The sequence below is a fragment of the Notothenia coriiceps genome, unplaced genomic scaffold (genome assembly GCF_000735185.1).
Source record: "Notothenia coriiceps isolate Sejong01 unplaced genomic scaffold, NC01 NC01_scaffold00023276, whole genome shotgun sequence".
Lineage (NCBI taxonomy): Eukaryota > Metazoa > Chordata > Actinopteri > Perciformes > Nototheniidae > Notothenia > Notothenia coriiceps.
In genome coordinates, this window is record NW_011355977.1 from 537,810 (window position 1) to 555,451 (window position 17,642).

The 17,642-nt window shown below is 38.3% G+C and overlaps 1 protein-coding gene across 1 annotated transcript; it reads right to left on the minus strand.

Moving 5' to 3' along the window:
• Positions 1–3,425: 3,425 nt before the first annotated feature.
• slc17a8 (solute carrier family 17 member 8) lies at positions 3,426–17,302 on the minus strand. Its single transcript, XM_010781519.1, has 12 exons — positions 17,202–17,302; positions 14,934–15,189; positions 14,090–14,208; positions 12,385–12,499; positions 12,025–12,112; positions 11,289–11,375; positions 7,370–7,512; positions 6,652–6,801; positions 6,399–6,531; positions 5,721–5,831; positions 5,183–5,310; positions 3,426–4,722 (listed from the first exon to the last, which is right to left on the minus strand). The coding sequence occupies exons 1-12, from the start codon at positions 17,300–17,302 to the stop codon at positions 4,393–4,395; spliced, it is 1,761 nt and encodes a 586-aa protein (XP_010779821.1). The 3' UTR covers positions 3,426–4,392.
• Between the last annotated feature and the right edge of the window lie 340 nt (positions 17,303–17,642).

A 17,642-nucleotide genomic window follows, 5' to 3' on the forward strand; every position in this document is an offset into this window, starting at 1 on the left:
TCACCAGTGAACTTGAAATATGTTCAGATTCCATTTCACATTTCTTACCTTGCGCTGGTCCTTGGATGTTGATTTGCTGCCTGCTAATGTTCCTCTTTTTCAGCTTTGTTTCTGATTTCCACGCCGAGAGCTACAGCTCAATCAATGTTTGCTAATGAACATTACGCTGCTTGTGTCTGGACTCCAGTGAGAGCATGTGTGACCAGTTGAGGTCAGGGAGAAATGCATGGTGGTTATTAATTAAACTGTCCATTCCTGTCCATGTCACCCCCCAGCCCCCTCCCACAAACACAAACTCTCCCCCCCCCAAAAAAAACCTGTTTATTTCACTAACACAAGAGGCTGTGTGTGTGTGTGTGTGTGTGTGTGTGTGTGTGTGTGTGTGTGTGTGTGTGTGTGTGTGTGTGTGTGTGTGTGTGCGTGGTGCGTGCGTGCGTGCGTGCACACACACACACACACACACACACACACACACACACACACACACTCTCCCACACACATACACACACACACACACACACACACACACACACACACACACGGAACATACATCCAGTCATTAGCAAACAACTGGTGTTAGTGCGAGCAGAAGCTGAGCAGAAGCGCTGCTATCAGTCCAAATACTTTTTTGAAAAATAAACATAGCATCACGGTGTCTCTTCTTTTCACTGAAACAGTAACACTTCACTGAAAGTTTTATATTATTATTTAGAAGCACAGGAATGAATTATATAAATCATTGCTGACTGTCCTTGACCTAATCAAAGTTATTTTATCATGTCACTGCTAGTTGCAATACCAGTCTGCACAACAATTGTCATATAATGGCACTGTCATATGGGCCCTTTGTCTTTGTGTAGTCTTAAGATTTACCCAAGCTCACAGGAAATCTAAATCTTCTTTTATATACAATCCTTAATTTGTCCAAAATGCAATAGTTTAATCATTGATGGGTTGTTGCTCCATCCAAAGAGGCCCTTCTGAGTCAACAGACAGTCTTTCAGAAATAAACAGAACCTTTGCTATTGGCTGCCGGCTGTTTGTGGACTATCTGGTCTGTGTTTGAGAGCATGTGGGGAGTGAGCTGGCAGCGATAACTTCGGGGAAAGGACCCACTCAACTTAACTGAGCATGTGTAAAAGTTATATATTGTCCAATAAACCTGCAGCTGGGTCTTCAGGTTCTTCTCCAATGTGTTGTAGTTTTAAAAAAAAAAAATCATATAACACAATGATTTAGATTTCAATGTAATAATAGGTTGACTGTTCCATGGAATAGCAAACTGTATTCACCTTAAAGTGCTTATATACACTATACCTCCTGCTTTGTAACTTATTCATATCTACATTTCTCTAACCCTTACTTGTCATTTCTGTTAATTTGATATTATAAGTGATGACTTTTTCTCAGTGGATATTATTGTGGCTTTAACAACCTGCTCCTCCATTCCTGCCTGCTGGCGTCATAGGCTATCCCTTTGTATCAGACATCATTATATCTGGATATTCCTTCAATCATTATCTTTTAGTTGATACCACACCAATCCTTTTTTTTTTTAACACTGGTATCTTGTCTTATTACGTGTGCTTCTTAATATTATCCCTAAAACAGGAGAATATGTCCAACTTTAAATGCCTCGGATCATATGATGTATGTAAGCACATATTGGGTGTTGCTTTTCACCTTGGTTTTTATTAGTCATTACAAACAGACCCTTTTGGGAGTTTTGATAGATACAAAAACAGAAACACACCCTTTAAAGTGACATTTGCGGCCACATCTTCTGTGAAGAAAGCCAGCAACAAAGTGTGTAATCTTGAAGCGTCTCATCAACATGTTCAGTCAATATATTTTTTATTGATCAAAAAGTCCACGTTAATACATTTTTATAAATGTATATTTCGTTATACTGTCTCCCTCTAACTGTCATCTTTTAGTTTTGTCAAAGCAAGACTTAAAACGGGTGACGAATATCCTGTCCAGTAATTGTTTTTTTGGTGGTCAAAATGAAACAGGCAAGAGAGATAAGACAGAGGATGTTTACCACAGCGCGATGGGAAACAGAGCAGTCTTTGGAATATTTAAAAATGTCTAATATGAGTGCACTAACATAAACAGGCACTATTAAGGACAGGACAGCCAAATGTATCAAGTAGCAACAGAAGATAACGAGAAGCTGTATCGTATAAAGGACACATTGTGTATGGATAAAGCTTTTTGAAAATAATGTACAATGTATAGAAAATTGTAGAAAATGTAGGAAATTAATATATATGGTTACTTAGAAAGTGCAGACCTCTGCCAAAGACAATCTGTTTTATAATTGTGTGTGTGATAGAGATTATGCAACGTGTTTAGTGTTTGTTGATAGTTATGCACCTGCCTGGACTACAGATAGAAAGGAGCAATAAGCTCAAATCTGGCAAAAAAATCTTCTCTTCTCTTTTCTAAAATGAATGTATTTTAAGGCATGGTCCTTGTTCAAATAAATACATACATTTAATTAAATTAAAGCCAAATTCCCTATCTTGGTTTTTTAACGGAAGATGTATCTATTAGCCTCATGATTCAGAACCTCTCTGAAATGTAATGGGTTCTTCCTCAGCCCCTGCTAGACCCTTCAACCAAGGTTAATGAAAGCAGGGCCCATATGTTTTCCATAATTCTGCTGACAAACAGAAAACCAATAGTAACATTACCCCCTTGGCTGAGATAAAAATGAGCTTGAGAGATGGAAACACATCTTAAAAAGCTGAATAATAGAGGGAGAACGCACTTCTTGCCCTCAGCTTTTAAATGGCTTCTTTCTTTCTTCTATTCTTTTAAACAAGAATGTCTAGATCAGTCCAACAAATGAACCAGACCCAAATATCTCAAGATATTAGATGGATTGCGATGACATTCACGGTCCCCAGAGGGTGGAGCTTTCTGACTTTTGTGATCCTCTGGCTTTGCCTCTGATTTTGTGATCTCTAATTTGTCATCTTGCAGCGCCATCACTTTAAAGTTCTTTCCCAGTCTCCTAAGATGTGTCTGTTTATTGCTGATTATTGTTAGCATGCTAACATGTTCATCTAAGATGGTGAACCTGGCAAACATAATACTTGCTAAACATCAACACGTAAGAAGTGTCATTGTGATCATATTGCCATGCTAGCGTTAGCATTTAACCCGCAATAAATACAAACCCTGGAGCTGCAGCCGTAGATTATCAATGTTGATTTTGATTACCCACAGTTTGCAATTTGATGATTAATTTCTTTGAAAACACAACGTAATGTAAATGTTCAATAACCACATAAAAGGTACTGTGAATAACCTTCATAAGATTGCATGTCTCTAAACAATCTTAATACAGAATAAAAATGTAGTTTATTACATCTCCAGGAAGTTCAAGTAAAGTGCAAATCAAATCAATGCTCTTTCAAACAATAAGATAATAATTTACTGTACAAAAACAATTTTCTTTTCTATAACAGTAAAGACAAATAGTAAGAGTAACTTCCCCATACTCTAATGGGTTAAACATGACACTACATTCTTTTTTAGAAACAAACTGGGTCGTCATGTATCAAATATTGAGAAATTGCAATAAAGACAACCACCAGGAGAATAAATAGTTACACTAAATGCGTCATGGAGTAGCGTCAGCACTTAACTTGCGCTCCTTTATGTCCTATTCTGAGCTCATAGCACTTTAAATCATGAAGCTGACATTATGCTGGAAGAAGTGTAATACAAACAGATGTCGAACTAGGACCTGCGCAGACTAGGAGAGCGAACTAAGCAATGACAAAGTGCAATCATTCAGCAACAGCAAATACTTACAAGCAAAAAAACATTACATTCAAGAAGCACAGCTCTTTTTTTTACGGTGCATAGCTGACACAAAACATTTCAAAAACCGTCAGGTAGCTCAAAGTAAGTCACATAAAGTTTAGTCTAGTTTGCATTCACCGATGGAGTACAATCAACGCAGGCTGCAGGGATGTCAGGTTTCAAGGTTGATATGCAAGTCAGATGTTCTTTTATAACAGCACTAGTTAGTCTGAGGTTACTTTCTATTGTACTGAGCACACTAGTCTACAGTATATGCCGGTGGAGATTACTAGTATTGTTCCATTTTTTTTATCTTGTCCCAATTTTATCTATTTAAAAATGATGCTTGATTTTAGATTTTTTCCTTTTTTATGTTGTGTTTTTATATGATTTCTAACAATACAGTACATCACAGTTAAACTGTAGAATATTGACCAAAAGAAAAATCATCTTGCGGTACAAATGGAGCTGCTGCTGTCACTCCGCCGATGTTTCTGACATTTCCACGGGTGTGAAATGAAACTTTCAGCCTTGACCAGACTCAAGTGTTTAGCCCCCCCCCCACAGGGCATCTCACTGATACCGATCCTGATAGTCGCCATTCCCACAATGTTCCTCCTCCTCTTGCATGGCCACACCTCTCGTCTTTTTCAAGCCCTGTTTTCCACCAGATGAATTGTCTGTGGTCCCATAACTCTTTTTTGGAGCAATTGCGTCCTCCATGTTGAGCTCGGATTCTTCAGCTAGCTCGTCCTCATCAATAATGCCACGTTTATCCTCACTGATGTTCTCAGGGTTGGCCCATTCCTGCAGCTCTCCCGAAGCAAAGATAGCGTAGAAAATGACCCCTGTGTAATGCACCATGGACGCAATAATAAAGATGTGCTGCCACTCCAGACGAGTCTGTGGGGGGGGTGAATAGAATCAATAACTTTCCTCTCTGAGACAGATCTTTTGATTATGTACCACAGAGGAAACACTGTTAATGCACTGCCCTACTTACGGTATGGCATTGGAAAAACTACAACTCCAATGTGTGTAGTACATTATAGAGGGCTATAAATTATTAACAACAAACGCTGATAGATGCAAGAATAAAACATTGGGTTTGTGTTTGATGAAAAAGCAAAGCTGATATTATTTTATACATCAGGGGAAAAATTCAGTGAAGGACTCTGTTTCTGAGTTTTCTACTCTCATTAAAAATTAAATAGATTTCAACATAATATGAGATGAAAGGATAAAGTATTAACCTTAATTTACAGTCAAGATAAGAGCAAAATATGTTAGATGAATTGCAACTAATTGATGTACTTCTGTTAACATATTTGCAAAACAGTTACTGTTACAAATCAACTTGTACCTTGTTTTTAGTCAGTGCTCCAACGATAATAGGACACACCATGCCAGATAGTGTTCCCACCCCGTTAGAAATGCCCATCAGGATGCTGGCGTAGCGAGGAGCAATATCCAAGTGATTGACATTAAAACCTGAAAACAGCAAACACAAGAACATTTGATTAAGAAAAGAGTGAGCAAATGTCATCATAAATTCTCCAAAAGTCAATGTGGTTTGTAGATCCACATGCACATTTGATGTAGATTTTTTGGTTGCCTTGACAACAATCTATAAAATATTCAGGGGAAGTGCCTGCGTTAAGGCTAGGCAGGCTGTATGACACCCAAAGGCACTTCAAGTTTCTCGTAATCCGAAAGACAGAGAACGAAGTGGAAAAAGCAACAACATCAAAAATAGGCAACATCATGTTTATTTGAGGGTTTTAAACTGACCAAAAATGCAAAGGAAAGCCCTTATGTTTTCCCCTTAATATATAGCAAAACTAAAAGTATGTCACTTGAGGTTGAAGACAAATGTTTCTTTGGTGCAGACGTGGTAGTACCTGAGATGGCGAATCCACTGAACCCTACAGCAAGAACTAGGAAGGAGATGGCGACTCCGCGTGTGTGAGAACACCCCACTACCAACAGAAGAGTAGCCTCCATACCAAATCCTGATACAGGACCAGAGAAATGTGTGTCATTAGATCATTTATATATATATATATATAAAAAAGCATAAACACGTTTATATGGACTCCTTCAATCTGAGAGAGATTTTTCAAATAATTGTCCTGCACAATACCTTAATCATTCTAACAGGACTCCTTAACAATGTACAGAAAACGCTCAGCAAAAGACAAAACTAACACAAAAAGGCTTAATCTTCTAAAATCTGTATTGATAAAAACAGAAGCAGATTGCATTTACTTAGGATAAAAAAACATCTGCCTTGTTTTCTGAATTAACATGTTTTCAAGAAAAAAAAGACACATACACACTCTTCAGTAGCCTCAAACCCATAGGTTGGATATTACTTAACAGTCATATTACTATGCTTCTATGCAATCGAGCTCTCAAGTAAATACAATAAAAAATCTTGGGATTTTGAGGTACCTTTGTTAATACAGAAACCGTTAAGCTAATTACTTAAAGCAAATGCATTGTACACTTCCATAGATATTTTTCACATAAGGATAAAAAATGACAAATCTTATTCCTTTTAGTTTGCCAAGACGTACCTCCGCAGTTCATGATTTTCCTCACATTTGTGGTAGACATGATATTGTTAGTGCGTAAATAGTCAGCCAGCTGTCCTCCGATAGGAACTACAATAGTCATCACCATGTGGGGCACAGCAGACAGGATCCCAACCTGTAGGGAGATCATACACCACAGTAAGCTAATGTCTAAGTCATTCCCATGATTATTGACCTTTGTGTATGATCTTTGTCATTGTAAACTGAACAGCTATAGTGTAACTGCAACGCCAACCTTGCTGATGGGGAAGCCAAAGACTTCCTCAAAATACGCCGGCTGGCTGATGAGGAGCAGGTAGAAGGTCCAGCTGCGGCAGAAGTTGGCCACGATGATGGCATAGACAGGCATGGAGGTAAAGAAACGACGCCACGGTGTCTTGAATTTCTGCGTTTAGGAGACAGAAGTCAGTGTTTGCCACAGAGGTTGGATAAAGTCATCGCTTTGCATGCCACATGTACAGCTCGCCTTAAATATTTCAGGTCTCGAGTCACCAAATCCTAAACAATACGTTTTAAGTCCTAATAAGTCCTTTCTATGGAACCGTGTTTTCCAACTGCAACGTTAGTTCTTCATGGTTATTTCCTGCAACTTGATTGGTTGCTGTTAGATTGGTTCAAACAAAGAGGATCTTGGGACATGTCGAGTTAGTGTTTGTGAATTTAATAAACAAGGGCAAATCATTTGGTTTGTGGCACATGTTTTGGGTAACGTATGGTGTAATTTTTGGGCTTGGAAGGCTTGGAAATATCTTTTAGTTTAGTCAAGAGTCATTGTTGTTAAAGTCAAGAAGATAATTAAAACATTTTTGGAAAAAGTAAAAAAAATTCCAATTTGTGACCAGAGACTGACTTGAGTCCAAGTCATGTTACTTGAGTCTACAAGTCTTTTATGTATACTGTGTGTGTTTGTGTTTGTGACCCCCTGAAACTGGCAGCATGTTACCCATACACACCTCAGTCTTACTCAGTTGGCGCATTGTTTCACCGATGGTGGTCTCGATGTACGTCCTCTCCTCATCTGTGATGGTTGGATGTTCAGCAGGACTTCCATATGCCAGAAGCAGCCACATGATATACCATATCATCCCAAAAACACCTTGAATAAGAACATTATTACAAACATTTTGTATGCATACCTTGTACATATATAATTAGAGTTGTTATATTCTTAGTGAAGTCTTTGTAATGGGCCGGAGAGCATAATTAAAACAAGCCCAGCCCTTCTCTGGACCACAAGAATTTTCATTATTTAAATTAAAGGTATGAGTCACAGAGCCCTGACAGGAAAATGCTAATTTACATCAATAAATCACGAGATGATATCACAGCAGAACCAGAGTAGGTTTTTATTAAAACACATTTGGCAAAGTACGCCAGTGTTAATCCTTTTAATCAAACTCTAAAGTGATTCAGATAACGCTTAGTGCAAAGCATACAAAGTACATCTGACACAGCAGCGTGGCAATATGAAGACCAATTTGTAAAGTCACCAAACAGACACCTAGTGTATATAATGACTCAACACCAGACTATATCATTTGTGTTTGTGTGTGTAATCTATTTCTAAAGATAAAATCAAGCAAAAGTGTTTTTAACCTCAGTTCTAAAATATCTGCAAAACAAAAAGTGACTCTTGTACAGCTTTAAGAAAAAGGTTTCACGGAAATACTGTTTAATATTAGATTTCTTGCTAAAGGTTAATTAAGAAGACCAACTGATATGTATTGAAGCAACTGCAAGCGTCCAGTTAGCTTAGCTTCATTTAGCACAGCGACTGTAACTAGAGAATGCAATTCCTGAAGAAATTGCTAGTGGGAATGCTCTATGCTGAAAAGCTGACGCTGAATTGCTATGCTGAAATGTAATGTGTAAGAAGAAAGTGAATACATGAACACTGGGGGCTTGAATGTGTGATAAGAGAAGAAAAGAAAGTAAAAAGGCTTGAAAAAGCAGCAGAATATTTGAACTGCAAACTTTTGAACTAACTTGATGGCGAATGATCTGTCGCCATGCCAACGGCATTTGATGACACCCCATAATACGCTTAGATGGCTGCATCGTTACCAAACCTGTGAAGTTTTGGGCCGTTTGGAGCATTTTCATTGAAGTTATGAGAAAACCGTGTTTCATGGCAAGCATTGTGTTGCCATGACAACGGTATTCGAAGAAATCTCAAAACTGTCCCGTAGATGTCTTCACGGCTGGACTGTTAGCACACATGTGAAGTTTTAGCACTTTTTGACAATTTTCATAGGAGTTATAGCGACATCGTCTTTTATGGTGAGGGATGCGTTTCCATGGAAATGACATATGATGACACCCCATGATTTACGTAGAGCTGTTGAGGGCTGGACCATTAACCATTGTCTGAAGTCTGGTGCTGTTTTGACCCTTTTCATAGGCGTTACGACAACATCATGTTTTTTGGCGAGGGATACGTTTCCATGGAAACAGCCTATGGTGAGATCTCAGATTTGGCGTAGAGCTGTTGNCACATTACGTAATATCAGATTTGATGTAGAGCTGTGTTAACCATTATCTGAAGTCTGCTGCTCTGAGCATGTCAGTTGGAGTTATGACATCATCGTGTTCCATGACACAGTTGTTCATATTTGAGCTAACAACGTTATCATAACACCTGTGCTTGAGCCCAGAGATCAAAGGTTTCCATGGTGATATGCAGTAATCAGTGAGAGGAGAGCATTTGCATTGTTCTGAATGAGAGATAAACCTCTTACATGTGAACGTTTTGTTGAAGAACCGTAACAGATATCGGTGAAATTTCAACGCATGAACGCACGCAACGTGTGAAGCATCTCAAGAACTCTGAGCATCTGAAGTGTGCTTTTTGTGTACTTTGGGGTTAATAATGTGGCCTTTTTGGCAGATTAACTAAAGGTGTGCGGCTGCTGCTGTGAGGAAAGATGAGCATGAATGTACAATGGGCTTTAATGGAGAATTGTTGAAAGTTTTTGTCATTTCATGCCCTCAAGAGACATTTAGTTTGATTTTTTTGCTTAATTTTTGATTTTTTCAAGCTACGAGATGTTTTCCTACGTTTCTCATGAAGAATTATGTCTCAGCAATGTAGGGTTTGGGAATTACGGCAGGTTTTAAAAAATATATATGAAGGCAAATTTCAAGCTGTCCTCCACTCTAGTTGTGACATCATGCACTCTAAATCTAAAGGAGGCCTCTTTACCAAGGTCTGAACAATGTTTAATATCTCTAAAANTGGTGAGATCTCAGATTTGGCGTAGAGCTGTTGCGGTGATATACAAGCAAAGTTTGGGGGCGATCAGACCGTGTCCATTGGAGTTACAGCGACATCGTGTTTCATGGCGAGGGATGCGTTTCCATGGAAACGGCATTTGATGACACCGCATAATTGACGTAGAGCTGTTGAGGGCAGGACCATTAACCATTATCGGAAGTCTGCTGCTGTTTTATGGCGAGGGATGCGTTGCCATAGTAACACCACATTACGTAACATCAGATTTGATGTAGAGCTGTGTTAACCATTATCTGAAGTCGGCTGCCCTGAGCATGTCAGTTGGAGTTATGACATCATCGTGTTCCATGACACAGGTGTTTATATTTTGAGCTAACGACGTGTCCAGAGATCAAAGGTTTCCATGGTGATTAATCAGTGAGAGGAGAGTGTTTGCATTGTTCTGAATGAGAGATAAACCTCTTACATGTGAACGTTTTGTTGAAGAACCGTAACAGATATCAGTGAAATGTCAACCCGTGAAGCATCTCAAGAACTCTGAGCATCTGAAGTGTGCTTTTTGTGTACTTTCGGGTTCATAATGTGGACTTTTTTGCAGATTAACTAAAGGTGCGGCTGCTGCCGTGAGGAAAGAGCAGCCTGAATTTACAATGGGCTTTAATGGAGAAATGTTGAAAGTTTTTGTCACTTCATGACCCCAATTATTTTTGCTTAATTCTCTTTTATTTTTCAATGCAAATTTCAAGCTGTCCTCCACTCTAGCGGTGACATCACGCACTCTAAAATCTTATGAAGGCCTCTTTACCAAGGTCTGAACAATGTTTAATATCTCTAAAAGTATGAATCAGATTTAAAAGTTGTGTAACATGAATAATGTCAGAAAGATGCGTAGCATTTTAAAGTTGGAATGAGGTTTCTGAGTGAAAGTATGAAGAAACAGTTAGCAGTTGAAGTCGCATGAAGATTTTTCAAGTCTGAAGAGTTTCTCCATTGACTTCCATGTTAAACATTTGATGAATTATGGGATGTATCTCTGGAATAATGAAAGTTATGAATGAGAAAAGTAATAGCAATTGATTCCAGACCGACCTGAATGTTTTGATGTTTGAACGGAGTTTCTGCGATGTGGAATGTGGGAGAAGAAGAGGCGCAAAATAACCCGGCGGAATAATAAAGAATTTTTTGAGTAGCATAACGAGTAGTTGGAATGCTGTATCAGCATTCCCACAAAATTAGGAGAAAATAGCTAGACAGGTTCTTTCCAAGGGTAAATACATTCTCTTACAAATAGGTTGACTAAATGCATTTTTATATCTAAAATATATACAAAAGTGTAAAAGCGTTAATTTACATTAGGTTATGGGATTTTGTTATGGCCGGGTACAGTCACTTCCTGGAGTCTCTGCTGGTCGCCTGGCATATTATCCTGGCTAACTGTTTCCCCCTGTTTCCAGTCTTTATGCTAAGCTAAGCTAACTGGCGCTGGCTGCAGCTACATTTAGCGTACAGGCGCGAAAAAGCTATTTACCTTCCCATCAAACACATGTTGTACTTTTGCAATATTTTTACGAGAGTTACTTAATGAAAGGTTTGGTGTGATTTAATTTTTGTTGTGATTTTTATTCAAACACAAGTCTTACCATAGACATAGAAGACTGAAGGCCAGCCGACGTACTGAACAAGCACTCCTGCTAAAGGCATGGCTATCACTGCTCCTGCGTAGGATCCTGTGGAAAAAACAGTGTCAGATGTATGATTATTCCAGCAGTAACATTGGATCTCAGTGCGGATGACAAATAACTAAAAGTAATAAGTAAATATATATCTTTGAAAAATTGTTTTCTTAGTTCATATTTCCATTTTAAAGTGTTGTATAATATGACTTAATTTAATGTAACAGTGCAACCGACTTCAATATCACAGAAAACAATACTGTATAGTGGAAATTTGTCTGAATAAAAACAAAGTCATCAAAGAAACACATTAGTTTCATTGAATAAATGGTGAGTCGTTGGCACAGAGAGGCTGATTTGAATGGAGCATGAGAGTGCTTTTGGACAGTAAGCAATGTGATGCTTGCTTTAGGTGAATAAAGGGAGACGCTCTCTCTGAGCACGCAGGTGAGCCGTGTTCATTTACAGACAATGTCAAGAGGGTTTTGATGCGTGGGTTGTCATGGTACCAGTTTATTTGAATTCAGGAGATAAAGCCTTGGATTAAATCTGCAAAACAAAATGACCTCTCTCATATCCATTTACTGACTAGCCACACTGTGACTTAGGAGGTTGTGTAAACTGGTTTGCAGCTCTATGCTGTGATCAGTTTTGTAGTCTGCACTGAGTAATATGACCAGAGAAAACTGCAGGCATCGCTCACCACAGAATGAAGTTGTGGCCAGTCGACTGCGTTCAAGAGGTGGCGCCCATTTGGACCACATCCCATGGCATGCTGGGTAGGTGACACCCTAGCAGGGACATGGTATAGAAGATGTCAAAGGACAAAGACTTGGGAGTAAATTGATCTTACAACGTGGAAATACTTAAATAATGCTTCCACATTTTGGGAAACAGACGTATTTGCCTGAGATTGATGGATGAGCGCTTTGACATGAGAGTGATATTGATCTATCATCTAACTCCAAACAAGAAGTCAAATAAGTGTATTTTCCCACAATATGGAAGTATTGCTTAAAATGCATCCTTCTCACTTTTTTACATCCAATGTGTTTTTTCTTACCTCCACTAAGCCTTGCAGGATGCGAACAAACATGACACAACCGTAGTGCACCCTCGCTGCTGACGGGATGAACATGTTGAGAATGGACGTCAGGAAAATGGCAGCCCCAAACACCCTGTAGAAATACTGGAGTGTCATCATAGTGTGTGTGTGTGTGTGTGTGTGTGTGTGTGTGTGTGTGTGTGTGTGTGTGTGTGTGTGTGTGTGTGTGTGTGTGTGTGTGTGTGTGTGTTGGCATTGCAACATCAATGTGAACCTTAAGCCCTTAGATTACATCCTTATTATTTAGTCCTTCTCTTGGAAGAAAAAGGTAAATTATTATTATTATGATTACACTTTAAATGAATTCCAATTAATTTCCAATGTAATCGACGTCTTTTTGTCAGTTGAACTAATTCCCTATTTTTCCCTCTAAGAATCAAACATCTTGCATGAATGTCCTAAAAAACTATCAGGGAATTATAACCTTGACTTATATTGTGATTCTTCTGATCTGTCTACATCATGTTTACACACAACAAACAAACACCTGCTGCCCAGTGTCTGGAAGCTACTGTAGACGTCTAATATTGGCTGGCAGCATATCTCCAAACATCTGACGGTAGAAGCATCTCAGTCAGCCTTATAATGAGACAGATCTCACGCCTCTCCCTTTCATGCACCGAGATAAAGACATCCCATTCAACCTGCAAGTTTCTGCTTCATCACCACAGTGCCGCTTAGCTCCCATCTCTTCTCTCCTTCACCTCATCCCCCCTTCCTTCTCTTTTTCCAAAACAGTGTGTAAGTGACACTTGTAATATTCCAGTGGCTGGTGTTTCAGAAAGAAATCAGAGGCAGGATCTTTCATTATTAACTCTGTCAGTGGCGTGTCCTCTTTTCCTGTGAAGCTTTTATTACAGGACTGCTATCTGCTCCATCAGCACCGCTCACTGCACCGTACAGCTTTAACCCTTTACCCACACAGGCTGAGGAGGCGCTCTGTCCTAAAACATTGATCTTTTCAGTCTTTCTTGGAGCATTTCTTAACATAATGTGCTCAGGGCTGCTGCAAACATGGCCTTACTCTCAACTCCTGGAAATAAATCAACAAAATACATGACACATTTTTATTATAACCTTTTTATTCTTAATTTGTATGAAAAAGTCTGCTTGTGGATTTAAGATCTGCTGGGAGTATTCAAATTTCAAACTTTGAGGAAAAATATTTTATAGACATTTTCAGTTTATTTCATTCAATAGTTTTTAAATTATAAAGTTTTATTGTATTTTATTCTTATTTAATAAATCACTTATTTGGCTGTGTTTATGTTGTATAAATGTTTTGAATCTATTGTTATTCTAATAATGTAGTTTTTATATTACTCATATTACATACTCTTACATATACATTTTGATCATTTAATTGTCTGTTATGCATTGGTTTCAAATTGTCAAACTGTTAAATTACTGGGTTGTTTTTGTTTCTTCTGTTGTTATCACTGTCAGAACTTTGAACCCTACTTATCAGTATGAAAGGTGCTTTAATATTAAAGCTTCAGGTAATGATTAATAATAAATTCATCCTTTGGTTAATGAAATATGAGAATGGTAAAAAGTGTCTCAAAAACATCATCAAATTACTTTTCCCATCAACAGTCTTAAATGTAATGTATAATGACATCAAACGAGGTTTAAGTGTTTTAGTGGAATCATTGATAGTCACCGGTTGGCAAACAGCTTGTTGGAGATGAAACCACCGGGGATCTGAGTGACGATGTAGCCCCAGAAGAAGGAGCCATGGATCAGCCCCACTGTCTCTGGGTCCCAGTTGAACTGAGCTTTCTGGAGAGGAAGAAAGAAAACTGATAGAACAGCAAAAATATGGAAATACCCTCCATTGAACATTCAATTACTTTGGTATAATCTACGTGGTTGCATCTCAGTTGTGTGTGGAAGCTTATTTTAATTTTTTTAACTTCTTGTCCCGATCCAATGCCTTTGTTTCATGGAAGAATGGTATGAGGTTTTTCCACAACGAGCATTTTATCTTAGGCATAATTATTGCCTAAAGTTTAAATTGGTATTTTATTTGTTTATATACAAAAAAAGTACTTACATGGATTATAAGAGCAATTATACATTATAATGATAGTTTATGAGTTAATTGTGGCACACATTATAATATAGTCTTTATTTATGATAACAAAATGATTCATGATTCAGGAAATCATTTGTAAAACATCTGTAAGCACACATAAATGGCTTTTCAGATATTTGTAACACTATGATTTGTACAATGTGTTAAATGGTTTAAGGTGTAAATGTTATTTAACATGTACAATGGTATTTAATAGTTAAGTCTTTGTCAATGGTTTAGATTCTGTTTTGCCTATTTAATACAATTATTTGGTCGTTTTAAAAACGTCCAGTACAACACAAGATTACTAATACTCAATTTACAATGTTTTATTGATGCTTATTATAAAGTTAGGCCACTTTCTTCAGATCAACAAGAATAAAATCCTATGGCCTCATATCTCAGGTCCTGTGTGATGTCATGCAGCTACCTGCATCACAGGAGTGCCGTTGATGTAGACGGTGTTGTTGTTCACCATCTCCACAATGGCCACACCGAGGTTGCAGCGGATGCCAAATGAGATGCAGAAGCCCAGGCCGCTGAGGATGGCGATGATGTAGCGCTTGGGCAAACCCCCACAGTAGCAGTCCAGCAGTGGGGCAGGACGCGGGGCTGAAGCCACCGGGCGCCCATCCTCTGTCAATTCAATGTGGTCCTCTTCTTCTACATTACTACCATCTATTTTCCTAAGAGGTCAAAAGTAGCAGGAAAATAAAGAGTATGTAACAGTAGGAACATGTGATCATAGTGGTCTTTCTTATCTCTTCAGCTCATAATAATAACAAGTTTAAAATGCATTATAAACATACTTATCATGTGAAATAATGTCATTGAACATTATAGTTATAAGCACAGATGAATATTCATACTGTTTTATAACAATAACATTTTAATAATCTTTTTTTAATATTTTATAAGGTCAAGTATACTTGATTATTTCATACTGTTGCTCAGGCACGTGCACGCATAGACCTCAAAGTGGGCTTGAGCCCCTGCCCCCCAAAATGTCTGTGCACGTCCCTGCTGTTGCTGGTCACTCATCACTGTATTTTTTAGAACATTTTGCTTCATACATAATCCCCCTGTTCTTTGTTCATTTACAGTGAATTGCTGAACATTTACCTTACATGTGATCAAAGCATAATATGGCTTCAACTCAAACAAACATATAGCATTTTTTGTGCAATTTTCACAATATAATATTTTAAAGTCCGATCACTTTTGTCAGTACCTTTGATCAAATGTGGCATCTCAGTAACATGAGTGTCTCGGCTCTCTTACAGAGTAAGGAGCGGGGAGGCATGACACAAGACTAAAAAGATCACGACATTGTTATCAGGTTGCCTTCAGCTGCATCACTCTCCACACCTGTTCCACTGCCCAGAGTCCATCTCTTTTTCCGTCCCCAGCTCATCTGCCTTCTGTAGTGCTATACTGCATTCCTCTAAGAGCAGGGCTCAATTTAAGCTGAAACTGCGATCACGTTTCGATATCAACCCCTCAAATCTGCACTTTTTTAACAACTGGTGCGTCATATTTTCTGTAACAATACATGGCTATTAAAAAATGTACTGTAAATGTGATTATTTGAAAGAATAGTTAATATGGTGGGTAGGTGAATGAACTGCATTAAGATGCAGAAGTCATCTTAGGGGTGTTCGATGCCCTTACACTGCAACCAGTCTCAAAAGTATAAGCAACAAACTGACATGTTAAAAAAATAACAGAGATGGGTTAAAGTCTTAATTTTCAAAACCAGATAACACCTTTTCTATTGGTGCGTTAACCAGAGTTTGGCTTTATTTGTGCACACCTGTATGGATGTCAAGTTTTTATATATTTTGTTTATGTGACTTTTATTTTAAATATTATATGTGTGTGTTTGGTGAAGCAGGATAACCTAACCCAATAAACTAAACACATTTACAAAGTATTAACTGCATCCTGACGAGATTATTGATTATTTGAAATTAATCTGTTTTTGTTGGTTTTTAAAAACTGCCATTTGGAAATGTCATCATACTGTAGCAACAAGTTCTTAATCTCGATTCTGGAAAAGTGCAGGCTTATTGATAGTGAGCTGGATCATGACAACGCTGTTTTAGTGTGAACCCCATACCAAATCTCTTCTTTGGATACATATAGCTGAATATTGTTTAAATAATATTTTTTAAATCTGAAATAATAAATACACATGACTAAAAATATTCCCGTCCATGCTTTTTTTTAAGGCATAAGGAAAGTACATGCAAAGTAACGATACACACACAAAATTAATTTGTCAGGAAATTGCCTACTTTGTCGTTTATCTCTCAAAATGAGAACAATCTACCTTACAGAATGGGGCTAACACATCCCCCTGTGAAATATTTATCAGATATAAGATATGTATTAATGTCTTAAAATAAAATCTGTGATTACATCACTGTCAATGGCTGACAAGTACAATAATCAAATATGCATTTATCGTCAGGATCTCAGAGAACATGCTGGGCTTAATGTGCTCTCTTCGAGGCTCTCCGCATCCCTCTGACAGCAAAGATTTCCCTCTTAGTTACAGAGTTATTATTACAAATATGAATCCCCTGTGAATACACACATGGATAATGAGTTAAATGCTTATTCCATGCAGTCCCAACACCCTGCACACACAGTCCTAATGCCTCCTTCCCACCGCTCTCCATACAATCCCTCTCACCTTTGCAGTTTTCCTAGAGAGTCCCCCACTGTGTTTTTCACTTCCTCCTTCCCAGGCTTAAGCACCTGTTCCTTCAAACCTGCTAGCCCACCAAAAGGCATTTTCTCAATGTCTTTGTTTCCTCTCCTCTTTTATCTGGAAACAGTGTCTTGATACCTCACTAACACACTCTGCTCTGACAAAGGGGAAAAATCCACTAGATGCTGTTCATCATCCTTGGTGAGTTTTTGGCACCGGGGGGTTGGCTCCACCTTCCCGCGGGGCAACGGGTCCTTCAGAGGGAAGACAGGGTTTTCCTCTCCACTTTTATCTGGAGTGAGGATTCAGTGGAGAAGTGAAGAGAAGGCTGAAGTATTCCTCAATGTCCAAAGTATCAAACAGCCAGAGTCTCAGGAACTTGTTTCATCTTCCTAAGATCCAGTTTAGAGAAAGACTGGTGTA